Below are 15689 nucleotides of genomic sequence, written 5' to 3' on the forward strand. Positions count from 1 at the left end.
TATTTATTTGTCAACATAGAGCTTAATAATGCATAGTTTGAAATACAGCTCATTCAGAAGATAATTCTACACATTTTGTATGCTTTTTTTCAAATATTGCATCGAAATTTTGATTTTTATATGAACTAAAATATTTCATATAGTTTAAAAATCATTAAATAAATAAAATATCCTTTTAAATACTGGAAGTATTGTTGTCCTTTCAAATTCTAAATTTAGTAACACTTATAAAAAAAAAAGAATACATTGCCCCTTTTTCCAACAGTTATCTCCCTTCGAAGAAATGATTTTTGATTTTGTATTTTCGTTATATAATGACATAGAGAACTCTATAGAAGTTTTATGAACAAAAATGTGCATGTTTCGATTTAAAAAAATAATTTTTCTAATTAAATAGTCAAAATGACTTACAATTATTTAAAACATTTTAAGCTTCTATATTTAAAAAAATATACAAAAGAAAAATTGTATTTCTATTACCATTTTAAAAAGGTTAAAGTCTTTGAAAATTGTACATTTCAGTTACAAACCAATTTTGTTTTTAATCTTGTGTGCTATACAAGTAGAAAACATTGTGGTGAAGTACAGGCCGGTCATGCTGCATATTTCAAATATCCTGCTACATTACCTTTTTTTTTTTGGTTTGATTCGTTATTTTTTTTTATTTAAAAAAAGAGCAGTTTGACATAGGCCTATATTAAAAACGTAGTATAATTTATTCTTATACATTCAAAATAAAGACTGAAAAAAAAAAATTAAACATACACTCATAACATCTGTTTGGAAGGCAATTCGTACATAACAGTTTCCTCTTTATAGGTTGTTCAAATATGTGTGTTACTGATTTAAAAAAAACAACCTATGTAGACTTTCCAACTAATCTAAGATTGATCCAATTTAAAATTGCCTAGTATTCGTGTTGCAAGAATGCATTCTCTCTTCAGTTTATTATGATATTTTCTCAAAGCAAATCATAATAGAAACTCTAGAAGGATTCGCTCTTAAATTCAACATAAACGTGCGGTAAAGTTGCCATCTTAGGTTTGCACACGATGTAGATCTCATAAGAGAAAATGCATATCAGGTAAAGGAACTCACACCAAAACTGAATTTTGCAATTTAAGCAGTAAGCATCGAATCGAAATTATTGCTCAAAAACATAATACTATTTTGTTCGGCGCTATTTTTTTCGGCGCTTTTTTGTCGGGGTACCGATCTTAACAATGAGGCGCGGTGGCTGAGCGGTAAAGCGCTTGGCTACCGAACCGGGGTCCGAATCCTGGTGAGGACTGGGATTTTTAACGCCTCTGAGTCCACCCAGCTCTAATGGGTACCTAACGTTAGTTTGGGAAAAGTAAAGGCGGTTGGTCGTTGTGATGACCACATGACACCCTCGTTAACCGTAGGACACAGAAACAGATGACCTTTACATCATCTGCCCTATAGACAACAAGGTCTGAAAGGGAAACTTTACTTTTTTAACCGATCTTAACATCATTTGCCCTACAGATCGCAAGGTCTGAAAGAGGTGTTTTTAGCCTCTTTCTAGATTTTCTGCTAAGGATAGCTGCTGATGACAGGAGTTGAGAAATTTGTTTATTGAAATTGTTACAGCATAAAATTTTATTTTTAATTTATCTGAATACAAGTTCTTCATATAAAAAAAAAACAAGAAAAAAAAGTGACATGATGGAGAGTTGAACTCTGTACTCTTGGCATTGTTAACCAATGATATACCACACATCCATACTGTTCATATTTATTTGTCAACATAGAGCTTAATAATGCATAGTTTGAAATACAGCTCATTCAGAAGATAATTCTACACATTTTGTATGCTTTTTTTCAAATATTGCATCGAAATTTTGATTTTTATATGAACTAAAATATTTCATATAGTTTAAAAATCATTAAATAAATAAAATATCCTTTTAAATACTGGAAGTATTGTTGTCCTTTCAAATTCTAAATTTAGTAACACTTATAAAAAAAAAAGAATACATTGCCCCTTTTTCCAACAGTTATCTCCCTTCGAAGAAATGATTTTTGATTTTGTATTTTCGTTATATAATGACATAGAGAACTCTATAGAAGTTTTATGAACAAAAATGTGCATGTTTCGATTTAAAAAAATAATTTTTCTAATTAAATAGTCAAAATGACTTACAATTATTTAAAACATTTTAAGCTTCTATATTTAAAAAAATATACAAAAGAAAAATTGTATTTCTATTACCATTTTAAAAAGGTTAAAGTCTTTGAAAATTGTACATTTCAGTTACAAACCAATTTTGTTTTTAATCTTGTGTGCTATACAAGTAGAAAACATTGTGGTGAAGTACAGGCCGGTCATACTGCATATTTCAAATATCCTGCTACATTACCTTTTTTTTTTTGGTTTGATTCGTTATTTTTTTTTATTTAAAAAAAGAGCAGTTTGACATAGGCCTATATTAAAAACGTAGTATAATTTATTCTTATACATTCAAAATAAAGACTGAAAAAAAAAAATTAAACATACACTCATAACATCTGTTTGGAAGGCAATTCGTACATAACAGTTTCCTCTTTATAGGTTGTTCAAATATGTGTGTTACTGATTTAAAAAAAACAACCTATGTAGACTTTCCAACTAATCTAAGATTGATCCAATTTAAAATTGCCTAGTATTCGTGTTGCAAGAATGCATTCTCTCTTCAGTTTATTATGATATTTTCTCAAAGCAAATCATAATAGAAACTCTAGAAGGATTCGCTCTTAAATTCAACATAAACGTGCGGTAAAGTTGCCATCTTAGGTTTGCACACGATGTAGATCTCATAAGAGAAAATGCATATCAGGTAAAGGAACTCACACCAAAACTGAATTTTGCAATTTAAGCAGTAAGCATCGAATCGAAATTATTGCTCAAAAACATAATACTATTTTGTTCGGCGCTATTTTTTTCGGCGCTATTTTGTCGGGGTACCGATCTTAACAATGAGGCGCGGTGGCTGAGCGGTAAAGCGCTTGGCTACCGAACCGGGGTCCGAATCCTGGTGAGGACTGGGATTTTTAACGCCTCTGAGTCCACCCAGCTCTAATGGGTACCTAACGTTAGTTTGGGAAAAGTAAAGGCGGTTGGTCGTTGTGATGACCACATGACACCCTCGTTAACCGTAGGACACAGAAACAGATGACCTTTACATCATCTGCCCTATAGACAACAAGGTCTGAAAGGGAAACTTTACTTTTTTAACCGATCTTAACATCATTTGCCCTACAGATCGCAAGGTTTGAAAGAGGTGTTTTTAGCCTCTTTCTAGATTTTCTGCTAAGGATAGCTGCTGATGACAGGAGTTGAGAAATTTGTTTATTGAAATTGTTACAGCATAAAATTTTATTTTTAATTTATCTGAATACAGGTTCTTCATATAAAAAAAAAACAAGAAAAAAAAGTGACATGATGAAGGGTTGAACTCTGTACTCTTGGCATTGTTAACCAATGATATACCACACATCCATACTGTTCATATTTATTTGTCAACATAGAGCTTAATAATGCATAGTTTGAAATACAGCTCATTCAGAAGATAATTCTACACATTTTGTATGCTTTTTTTCAAATATTGCATCGAAATTTTGATTTTTATATGAACTAAAATATTTCATATAGTTTAAAAATCATTAAATAAATAAAATATCCTTTTAAATACTGGAAGTATTGTTGTCCTTTCAAATTCTAAATTTAGTAACACTTATAAAAAAAAAAGAATACATTGCCCCTTTTTCCAACAGTTATCTCCCTTCGAAGAAATGATTTTTGATTTTGTATTTTCGTTATATAATGACATAGAGAACTCTATAGAAGTTTTATGAACAAAAATGTGCATGTTTCGATTTAAAAAAATAATTTTTCTAATTAAATAGTCAAAATGACTTACAATTATTTAAAACATTTTAAGCTTCTATATTTAAAAAAATATACAAAAGAAAAATTGTATTTCTATTACCATTTTAAAAAGGTTAAAGTCTTTGAAAATTGTACATTTCAGTTACAAACCAATTTTGTTTTTAATCTTGTGTGCTATACAAGTAGAAAACATTGTGGTGAAGTACAGGCCAGTCATGCTGCATATTTCAAATATCCTGCTACATTACCTTTTTTTTTTGGTTTGATTCGTTATTTTTTTTTATTTAAAAAAAGAGCAGTTTGACATAGGCCTATATTAAAAACGTAGTATAATTTATTCTTATACATTCAAAATAAAGACTGAAAAAAAAAATTAAACATACACTCATAACATCTGTTTGGAAGGCAATTCGTACATAACAGTTTCCTCTTTATAGGTTGTTCAAATATGTGTGTTACTGATTTAAAAAAAACAACCTATGTAGACTTTCCAACTAATCTAAGATTGATCCAATTTAAAATTGCCTAGTATTCGTGTTGCAAGAATGCATTCTCTCTTCAGTTTATTATGATATTTTCTCAAAGCAAATCATAATAGAAACTCTAGAAGGATTCGCTCTTAAATTCAACATAAACGTGCGGTAAAGTTGCCATCTTAGGTTTGCACACGATGTAGATCTCATAAGAGAAAATGCATATCAGGTAAAGGAACTCACACCAAAACTGAATTTTGCAATTTAAGCAGTAAGCATCGAATCGAAATTATTGCTCAAAAACATAATACTATTTTGTTCGGCGCTATTTTTTTCGGCGCTATTTTGTCGGGGTACCGATCTTAACAATGAGGCGCGGTGGCTGAGCGGTAAAGCGCTTGGCTACCGAACCGGGGTCCGAATCCTGGTGAGGACTGGGATTTTTAACGCCTCTGAGTCCACCCAGCTCTAATGGGTACCTAACGTTAGTTTGGGAAAAGTAAAGGCGGTTGGTCGTTGTGATGACCACATGACACCCTCGTTAACCGTAGGACACAGAAACAGATGACCTTTACATCATCTGCCCTATAGACAACAAGGTCTGAAAGGGAAACTTTACTTTTTTAACCGATCTTAACATCATTTGCCCTACAGATCGCAAGGTTTGAAAGAGGTGTTTTTAGCCTCTTTCTAGATTTTCTGCTAAGGATAGCTGCTGATGACAGGAGTTGAGAAATTTGTTTATTGAAATTGTTACAGCATAAAATTTTATTTTTAATTTATCTGAATACAGGTTCTTCATATAAAAAAAAAACAAGAAAAAAAAGTGACATGATGAAGGGTTGAACTCTGTACTCTTGGCATTGTTAACCAATGATATACCACACATCCATACTGTTCATATTTATTTGTCAACATAGAGCTTAATAATGCATAGTTTGAAATACAGCTCATTCAGAAGATAATTCTACACATTTTGTATGCTTTTTTTCAAATATTGCATCGAAATTTTGATTTTTATATGAACTAAAATATTTCATATAGTTTAAAAATCATTAAATAAATAAAATATCCTTTTAAATACTGGAAGTATTGTTGTCCTTTCAAATTCTAAATTTAGTAACACTTATAAAAAAAAAAAGAATACATTGCCCCTTTTTCCAACAGTTATCTCCCTTCGAAGAAATGATTTTTGATTTTGTATTTTCGTTATATAATGACATAGAGAACTCTATAGAAGTTTTATGAACAAAAATGTGCATGTTTCGATTTAAAAAAATAATTTTTCTAATTAAATAGTCAAAATGACTTACAATTATTTAAAACATTTTAAGCTTCTATATTTAAAAAAATATACAAAAGAAAAATTGTATTTCTATCAACATTTTAAAAAGGTTAAAGTCTTTGAAAATTGTACATTTCAGTTACAAACCAATTTTGTTTTTAATCTTGTGTGCTATACAAGTAGAAAACATTGTGGTGAAGTACAGGCAATACACGCTGCATATTTCAAATATCCTGCTACATTACCTTTTTTTTTTTGGTTTGATTCGTTATTTTTTTTTATTTAAAAAAAGAGCAGTTTGACATAGGCCTATATTAAAAACGTAGTATAATTTATTCTTATACATTCAAAATAAAGACTGAAAAAAAAAATTAAACATACACTCATAACATCTGTTTGGAAGGCAATTCGTACATAACAGTTTCCTCTTTATAGGTTGTTCAAATATGTGTGTTACTGATTTAAAAAAAACAACCTATGTAGACTTTCCAACTAATCTAAGATTGATCCAATTTAAAATTGCCTAGTATTCGTGTTGCAAGAATGCATTCTCTCTTCAGTTTATTATGATATTTTCTCAAAGCAAATCATAATAGAAACTCTAGAAGGATTCGCTCTTAAATTCAACATAAACGTGCGGTAAAGTTGCCATCTTAGGTTTGCACACGATGTAGATCTCATAAGAGAAAATGCATATCAGGTAAAGGAACTCACACCAAAACTGAATTTTGCAATTTAAGCAGTAAGCATCGAATCGAAATTATTGCTCAAAAACATAATACTATTTTGTTCGGCGCTATTTTTTTCGGCGCTATTTTGTCGGGGTACCGATCTTAACAATGAGGCGCGGTGGCTGAGCGGTAAAGCGCTTGGCTACCGAACCGGGGTCCGAATCCTGGTGAGGACTGGGATTTTTAACGCCTCTGAGTCCACCCAGCTCTAATGGGTACCTAACGTTAGTTTGGGAAAAGTAAAGGCGGTTGGTCGTTGTGATGACCACATGACACCCTCGTTAACCGTAGGACACAGAAACAGATGACCTTTACATCATCTGCCCTATAGACAACAAGGTCTGAAAGGGAAACTTTACTTTTTTAACCGATCTTAACATCATTTGCCCTACAGATCGCAAGGTTTGAAAGAGGTGTTTTTAGCCTCTTTCTAGATTTTCTGCTAAGGATAGCTGCTGATGACAGGAGTTGAGAAATTTGTTTATTGAAATTGTTACAGCATAAAATTTTATTTTTAATTTATCTGAATACAGGTTCTTCATATAAAAAAAAAACAAGAAAAAAAAGTGACATGATGGAGGGTTGAACTCTGTACTCTTGGCATTGTTAACCAATGATATACCACACATCCATACTGTTCATATTTATTTGTCAACATAGAGCTTAATAATGCATAGTTTGAAATACAGCTCATTCAGAAGATAATTCTACACATTTTGTATGCTTTTTTTCAAATATTGCATCGAAATTTTGATTTTTATATGAACTAAAATATTTCATATAGTTTAAAAATCATTAAATAAATAAAATATCCTTTTAAATACTGGAAGTATTGTTGTCCTTTCAAATTCTAAATTTAGTAACACTTATAAAAAAAAAAGAATACATTGCCCCTTTTTCCAACAGTTATCTCCCTTCGAAGAAATGATTTTTGATTTTGTATTTTCGTTATATAATGACATAGAGAACTCTATAGAAGTTTTATGAACAAAAATGTGCATGTTTCGATTACAAAAAATCATAGGTCTAGCAATGTTTTTAAATAAAATACTCAAAGCAAAAATTAAAAAACTTAAAGATATGAACTTGATTTTATTAGCAGAGTATAGAATACTTATATGGAACATGTATTTAAAAGCTACTTATGACAACGGGATCCTAAATAGAATATAAGTACATCATATATATAGAAGGATTATACAATGTAGGATAGAAAAGTTTTAAATAAAATATAAAATTAAAAAAAAAAGTCAAATGTACATTAATTAAATGAAAATTGAAATGTATAAAAATTTAAAGACTATATTTTTTTTTTTTGTATTAAAAAATTACAAAGAAAAATGTGTAAATATATATAAGGAGATAGATGTGCTTTTCTTTAGCATATAATAATGTGACTAAAACAGAAGATTTCACCTAAGCATTACAAAGAAACATGTAAATGTATAGAAAATAGAAAAACAGCACTACGGCTACGTTCTGAACACGCCTTTCCCTTCTGACTCATACAGTCTACGTAGATCTACCTATACAATCCGGAACTAGCATTCTGCGACGGGGAAAGTTGAGACATCTTCAACAACCAAGTCACCTTGATGAAGTCTCCCACCGCTAGTGCACCCAACAAACGAACTCGCAAGTGCTTACAATCCTCTTCTATAAGAGGCAGTACATCAGTAGCACACAGTTACCGGAAGTCGGAGTCTTACAACACCGACAAGGAATTCCTTTTTCATGGAACTCACACAACTACAAACTTGAAAAAATGAAGGGAAAACTGAGACAACGCCAAGAATACAATTTAATGCTAAGCATAAAGAGAAATAAGACACCCAGTGCTTCATCCCAAGGGAGATTATAAGGATTAACAAACCACTGAAATATTTTGATCCATCAATTGTTTCATAAACAAGGAACTCCAATGGTATTCTCACATTAAGGCTCAGAAAAAATACCCAAAAAGTAGTGAAGGAGATCTACATTCTTGTCACCCTTGAGGAGGTGGAACTGAGTACAGTGCTTTCTGCTCTGTACTGCCATGTTTGTTAACATTTTGACAATCATTCCAGTATTTTGCCTAATTTATAGATTCTGTAATTATGTTTTGTAAGAAAATGCTCTTACACCTTGCTCCTAGCTTCATGTTGTTCACAATTCTTATATTTATATTTAACGCAACTAAGATATTGCCACGTTACATGTCATATGTCAAATAAATACTTTTCAGTTGGTATTTAAAAATTTTTTTAAAAAAATTTAATAAAAAAAATATTTTAAAAAAGTTTTATCAGTACGACTCTAATAGACCCCTGTGACTAAAAGTCAGTCACAGAGAAATTGTCGCAAGCAGAGACTCCCCGTATTCTGACTCTACCAGACATGATTGCCAGCTTGACGATAGGAAGTAATGTTCCAGGTCCCAAGGGAGGCAATCAAAAAGTGTCAAATGAAGGGAAGATAAAAAGAAAAAAAAATTTAAAAAAATAATAAAAAATTATTACATTAACCTTGCCCTTTCTTTAGAAACGCTTGCTGCAGTCTTATCCACAAACATACAGAAAGTGCTGGGATATAGGTCTTTGAAATGTTTCTTGTTCATAAGGACGTGTTGTTGTTGTTTTTTTGTTGTTTTTTTTAATTTATTAATCTATAATATCTATATTATCATTAGTATCAAATAATATATGTTAATTTATAGAAATAAAATCCCCCACTTGATGATGCCTCCAAATGAGTGTCCTAAATTTGTTTTTACATTGAACATGAAGCCATTAAGCCTATGTCATGATGTCGAAATGCAGGGGCTCTAAAGAGATCAAGCCCCCCCCCCCTCCTCCCAGGGCCCCCTAATCCCTAGCTACCCGACTGTGTTGAAGTTTTGTTTTGTTTTAAACACGACGCTCAGGGGGCCCCTTTCACCACAGGATACTATAAAATCTTAAACAATCAATACTTTCTATAGCGACATTCACGAGGCCCCACCGGCCCATATAGCTAGTCCGCCCCTGCATTTACTGTTACAATTTTAGGACATATCAATTTAAGATAACTCGAAGAAACTTAAATCCAGAGCGAATTTGTAGGATTTTATGACCAGTGCATTGGGAAAAGATTTAGATATTTTCAGAGTTTCTTCATTGGGGGTGACACATATTTTGCTGACGGCTAGGTATGTGTATGTTACGTAAACCAATTAAGGTAGGCCTACTTTTTATTTTATTTTCCGACTGCGAAAAAAAAAATCCTTATAATCATAACATTATTAGAAGGCCTGCTGCATATCAGTGAAACAAACAGGAGCTATTCCATTTAAATATTGTCTGACCCGTTTGATCGCCTATGAAGGATCTAATTAATAGGCCTATATGTCAATATTCCATTTTTTTTTAATTAAAAAGACACATAAGGTTTTCACACACGAAAGGGCCCTTGAGAGTGTGCAAACGTTTGAGAAACTCCGTCACATTATTACACAGCTAAACAAAAGAAATATTCTAACTGCGAGGATCTGTGCTTCGAAAATTCATGTCTTTCTTGTGTTATTTTTAGAAACCGGTCTGACGGGTAATGGGCGCTTGTTTTCAGTCGAAAGTCATTCACGTTTAACATATGTGTTGTTCAGAGGCAGACTCTTCTCCACACACGAACTATTGAACTATTTATTCTGCTGTAGACGCCCATCACGGACACACTTATGAATGGGCCGTTGGAAATAAAATAAAGGTGTGTTGCAGATGTCACTGCGGTAGTAGTTTCACTTTGTATCATATGTTTATGGTAGACGTAATTGACACGCCTTCGCGATTTCCTTACAGTCTAGTTCGCAATAGTAACGCGTGTAACGAGGACTTACTGAACACAGTGTTTATCAGTGGATATAAGTAGATCAGTTATTATTGGTTCAGATCGTGACATTTAATGCTCGTCATCTACATTTTCACTGGTCGACACTTTGTCAGAAGCTTGGATTACTGAAATAATTTCTTACTAAGTGGTGTTAGACACCTTAGTTCTGAATATTATTCTATAGATTATTGGTCTGGATTATTTGTCTCACCACTACATTGTTTTATTGCTTTACTTAGCAGTAAGATATTTTAAAATCAATGTGATTTTTAAGTAGGCTAATAATGGGCAGTGCAGGTCTGTTCAAATTTAATGGATTAGTAAAATGTTTAGGCCGATCGAAAAACATAAAACAATGTTTCAAGAACATTCATTTTAGATTTTATTGATTCCCAATAGGCCTGATTATTTTAAAAGTGATTTGAACAAATTCAAAATTGGCATGGCAACACAAGAACATATCGCTTCTTCGCATCCTCCGCCGCCATCACCGACTCCAGAATGGGGCACAGATTCTGTGGCACTGAAAGACTATGCCTCCAAATTTCCTGTTCCTGGATTTGCCAAAGTTGTTAAAGGGAATTACATGACCCTTGGGTCTAACAAATTCTCATTCCAGAAACAATACCACGAGGTGTTCATTCATTCTGTTAAGGTAGGAGTCAAAGTTCTAGCCCACTGCTTGAGACGAATGGACGCCACAACGCTGACTCGACGCGGTAACCACAACATCTTTACTGCCACCAAGCTCTACGCTGTTGACCAGCGCCTGGCTATTCCCATTTCTTACCAAGGCTGGTTCGAGCTGTTGTCCGAAGACGGAAAATCGGCCAGGCCCATCGTAAGCGTCCACGAATTGGCCAAAGTCAAGCCAGATCGTTGTCTAGTCAGAGAGAACATTAAGGCATACATCCTCAGTGAAGATAGTAGCACCAGCTTCGATAAATCAAAGATTGTCATCGCTGGAGAACAACTTTTACTTGCTGGTGAAATTGAGCTGCCATCGGCCATCGAAAATAAAAAGATAAAACTACTCAAATGTTTTGATTCTGAAGGTAAAAGCATTTACCTTAGCTTTGACCAAAAAGGAACATTCACACCCATAGCAGCGGAAGATGGGTTCACAGGTGTATTTAACATCAGGGACATTGTCCGAAGATTCAGACTTCCCTTGACCGTCAAGCTTGTGCAGGGAGTGCGGCCGAAGGTCGACCCGGCGAGATTCACTGGCTTAATTCGTTTGGACTGGGTCTACACGGATGACACCGCCTTCGTTTGTCCAGTGGATAAAAACGTCGTCCGCCTCCTTCCCGTCCCCATTGATGTCAACTTACAGCTGGTGGCTGCCACAAACCAAAAGGCTATGAAAGCCAGCGAGCTCTACCGTAATATGATGACCAAATGCAATCGCATGATAGCTAACTACAACAACACTCTCCATCTGATCGTTCAGGTGCCGGACGGTGTGACCAAAGGTAAAGGACGCACAAATCCCAACGTGTTTTCCCAACAGCTTGACATTCCCGTCCATTCGCACAGATCGAAGTCGAAAGAACACTTGCTAATGGACGAAATAGACGATCTTTACGCTTATGTTCGAGACGGAGGACCCCCTCCGAATCTGAAAAAATTTGCATACGACTCCGACGAGGAGAGCTACTGGGAAGAACCGGCTTACGAACCTCTGGACGAGTTTCGAGCTAGGCTTCAGGCTATAGAAGCGGGTCATCGGGTCAACTACCACGAAAAATATCGCCCTCAAGATCCTAGTAAACTCAACCTGGATAGCGAATTGAGAAAAAGTCGAGAAAATTTACTGGACAGTTCGAGCGCTGAACACGTGGTCCAGCAAAGTAAGCCGATGTCACCACCACCTCTCCCTCCTCGTCTTTTCAACTTTCAACCAGATAATTTCGGTACGGATGCAGAACACTCTACCAACACATTACCCCAGAGTGTTCCCATCAAGACATTTTCACAGAGTACCCACAACATAACAACTGTGTCCAATTTAGGATTAGTATCTTCTAATCATTCCTCGTCTTCCTCATTACTCAATCAAAAGATTTCACAGAAGGAGGCAAAACTTGGCGGCGGACATTTTTTCAGTCGATCCAAGAGCAACGCCGAGGCAATCGTCAATAAAGATCGTCTGAACATTCCAAAACGAGGGCAAGGAGGCAGCCAGGAGTCCACTTCGACTTCCGGAAGCAGCGGTAACGGTCACCGAAATCATATTGCCAGGGATTTTAAAGACTCCGACATTAGTTCCATGACCAAAGGCGGTTCTTCGGGATCATCTGGTGGTCCTTCGTCAAATATTAGGAAAAAGATGCAAACTTTATATTTGTGATTTCTTTGAAACAACCATGACTGGTTAATTATTTAAAAACCATTGTCGCGAATAAGAGTTGTTACCATTGTGTTGTTTTTTTTTTTTTTGGCTAGACCATAAGTAATATATAGATCTAGACTCTGCTACAAGAAGAACATGTAGGTTTATTCTGTAGTCTTCACTTTTTTTTTTTTAGATAATTAGCTAGTGGGTAGAGTAAAAATCGCGATTTGATAATATAGACTAGATAGCAGAGATGTCCTTAGAAGTAGGGCTTGGGCGGAAACTTGGGCCAGTGTATGATGTTCACCCAAAAACAAAATCTTTATCTCAGGACTACCCTCAAGCGCGGGTTCTTGGGCTAGTATAAGACTTTGAAAAATCTCTGCAAGGGCTCATTCAGGCGCTGGTCCTTTGGGCATTTGTCCCACTCGCCATTCCAAAGGCGCCTCTGAATAAAGATATTCTAATGCAAAACCTGTTCACCTTACACATTTTTTCCCCTCGGGTTGAATATCTAAAGGATGGGTGAATGTATTAATGTTTATATAGTTTTTCCCTTGTAATGCGTTATCTTAAAGTCAAGTTTTCACAGTTATTTAGAACAAGCTTGTCATTTTGCATACGATATTCAAACAAACAAACAAAAAAAGCAGACATCTAAATCTCCTCACGTGAAGTAAAAAAAAAAATCATTAAAGTATCCATTTAAATTTAACAAAGGAATAAATAGGCAGTCAAGTCATTATGTTAGCGCCACCCCCCACCCCCTTTATAGACCTTATATATATATAGATCTAATTAGCATTATCTTTATATCTGTATTTAATTCGATAAGAAGATAAAAAGTTTCATAACTCTATTATAGATCTAGATATAGTTACTAGGCCTATACGTAAAAGCGCGTAGTTCCAGCGTCGCCGGATCAGGCGTTGGAAATTCTTATTTCATAGAATTATGAAACATTTGTGGGCTTTAGAATAAGTCAACTCAAAAGAAAGAGACATTCAAAGACGGAATAAAAAGTCAACCCACCTACATACAAGTCTTCAAAGCCGCGCCTGAAGCAGTTGGCCTACTATGAATTAACATTCAGCATTCAATCTCTGTTGCTGTAATCTTCGATCTCTGTATAAATTTGAGTCACATAAGTTTCATAATTTAAGCTGTGCATTTTTTAAAATTATTTTTTGCTTAACATACTTTAAATTATTTGGCTAAAAAAATGTACCTGTCTGTTTTCAAACGAAGACTTGGGTAGTTTCATTATATAAAGTTAGGTACGCTTTTAATTTTGTTTAAAATTACATTTTTTAAAAAGTTTTATTTCAACAACAATCATGTGACCTAATTAAAAAGTGGAGGCCCTGGGCAGGATTTATGTGGAGACCTCGACATTCAACATTAATAATTGTTGGCTCAATCTAAAAATTTGTGAAGAAAGAAATAGAAAATTTAATCTCATTTCCCTTCCCCCCCCCCCTATAAATTTAATATGCGTATTTTGTTAAAAAATTATTAAAAATGAGGCTCTGCCGCTGCAGTCGTATATTGTCATAAATATAGCACTAATTAGTGTACTCCGTGATACCCGACTAGTTCATGTCAAACAATGTTGTGACAGATGTAAGAGGTGGATTGATAAGGCTAGTTATTATTTTCTTTGTAATGTCTTCAGGGACTTAAATGTTACCCATAACTTTTTAACTCTAGTAAGTTATTGTATCTTTTTGTAAGACCTTATTAAAAAAGTGATTACAAAGAAACAATTAGCTGATTCTAAAAATACTTGATTTGACATGAACTAATTATAAGTCATCCCAGAATCAAATTACTCAATGCCCTGTATTTTATGTTGTATAATATATTTATATATAAATTGTATTATAGCATTATTTTATAATTTTGTAGTTTTAAAGAAAAGCATTAGCAAGTATTATTTGTTCTGAAGTCTGAAGCACATGAGAACAAATTAATTGCATTCAACTATATTAAAGCTGTGAAATGATGTGAATATTATTGAATATAACTAAAATGACCATTTCAATCATTTAAATATGTATGATAAATATTTTAGTGTAAATAAGGCTAGTCTATTTATACTTTACATAAGACTGTTTTAAAGTTTACTAAGTAAGCTTACACCATTTATTTTAATGTCACTTTTCTAATATAAATATTAGTTTTATACAATCAAATGAGATGGCAATTTGGGTTGAAATCAAATGAGATGGCACATTGTTTTAATTTATTTTGTTCTTGATTGTTTGTGATTAAAGTTGTACATATTTTGGTTATATTATGTTTTAGTGTGAAAACATATTTTTTAGCATTCCTATAATATTGATGTAAATTTTCAGAAGAAATGAATATGTTATGGGAGTGAATATTTTTATTTAAAAATGATAAGTTTAAGGTACCTTGTTTCTCTTCTGTTTGAGTTCTAAAGTCTTTTGACTCTTCTATACAAAATAAAGCATAGTTGTTTTTTAAACATCAACTATCAAACTTAAACCTTGACTTGGCTTGTTTTTAATTACAACATTTTCAATTTACAAACACACATATCCATATTCCATACATAAAGATAACAAATTTTCAATTAACATAAGTTTTATTGTATTCATAATGAAATACATGTTCATTAGGTGATATCATATAAATTATGACTAAAATGTCTGTATTACATGAGATATAGAAAGATCATTGTAAGTACTAGCAGAAAAAAAACAACAAGACATAAATGTATAACATGGTTGTATTATTTGATATTATTTACACTTTAAAATCTGATCCATGCAAATCTAAACTATGAACCCAGAATATTCAATAGTAAACAGTAAGACTTCACTAATGATTGTTTTATTATCATGGAGACATGAATTGACAGAGCAAGTCTGCAGTCAACAAATAGATTGTGAGCAGACAGTTGAAACAATTCTTAAGAAGAACTAGAAAATGTTAACAGGAAATAATTTGGTTCCTTTTCCTTGTACATTTATTTCAAGAACTTACAAAATTATTTCCTATTAAAAAAATATATAATTTATATCCAATTAATTTTCAGGGGTTGACTTGCTGGTGACTAGCTTAAAACTGTCAACTTTTAAGTTCATCACATATCCTA

The 15689-nt window shown here is 33.3% G+C and overlaps 2 protein-coding genes across 2 annotated transcripts in view; one reads left to right on the plus strand and one right to left on the minus strand.

Moving 5' to 3' along the window:
* The window catches only part of LOC106067046 (WD repeat domain-containing protein 83-like), a 48022-nt gene extending 33773 nt beyond the window's left edge, over positions 1 to 14249 (minus strand). Inside the window, exon 1 of the mRNA XM_013226156.2 lies at positions 13598 to 14249. The gene's annotated coding sequence lies outside the window, so the exon portion shown is untranslated. The remainder of the gene's footprint in view (positions 1 to 13597) is intronic.
* LOC106066854 (uncharacterized) lies at positions 9953 to 13599 on the plus strand. Its single transcript, XM_056029326.1, has one exon. The coding sequence runs from the start codon at positions 10670 to 10672 to the stop codon at positions 12578 to 12580; it is 1911 nt and encodes a 636-aa protein (XP_055885301.1). The 5' UTR covers positions 9953 to 10669; the 3' UTR covers positions 12581 to 13599.
* Positions 14250 to 15689: the final 1440 nt, after the last annotated feature.

The sequence above is a fragment of the Biomphalaria glabrata genome, chromosome 5 (assembly GCF_947242115.1).
Source record: "Biomphalaria glabrata chromosome 5, xgBioGlab47.1, whole genome shotgun sequence".
Lineage (NCBI taxonomy): Eukaryota > Metazoa > Mollusca > Gastropoda > Planorbidae > Biomphalaria > Biomphalaria glabrata.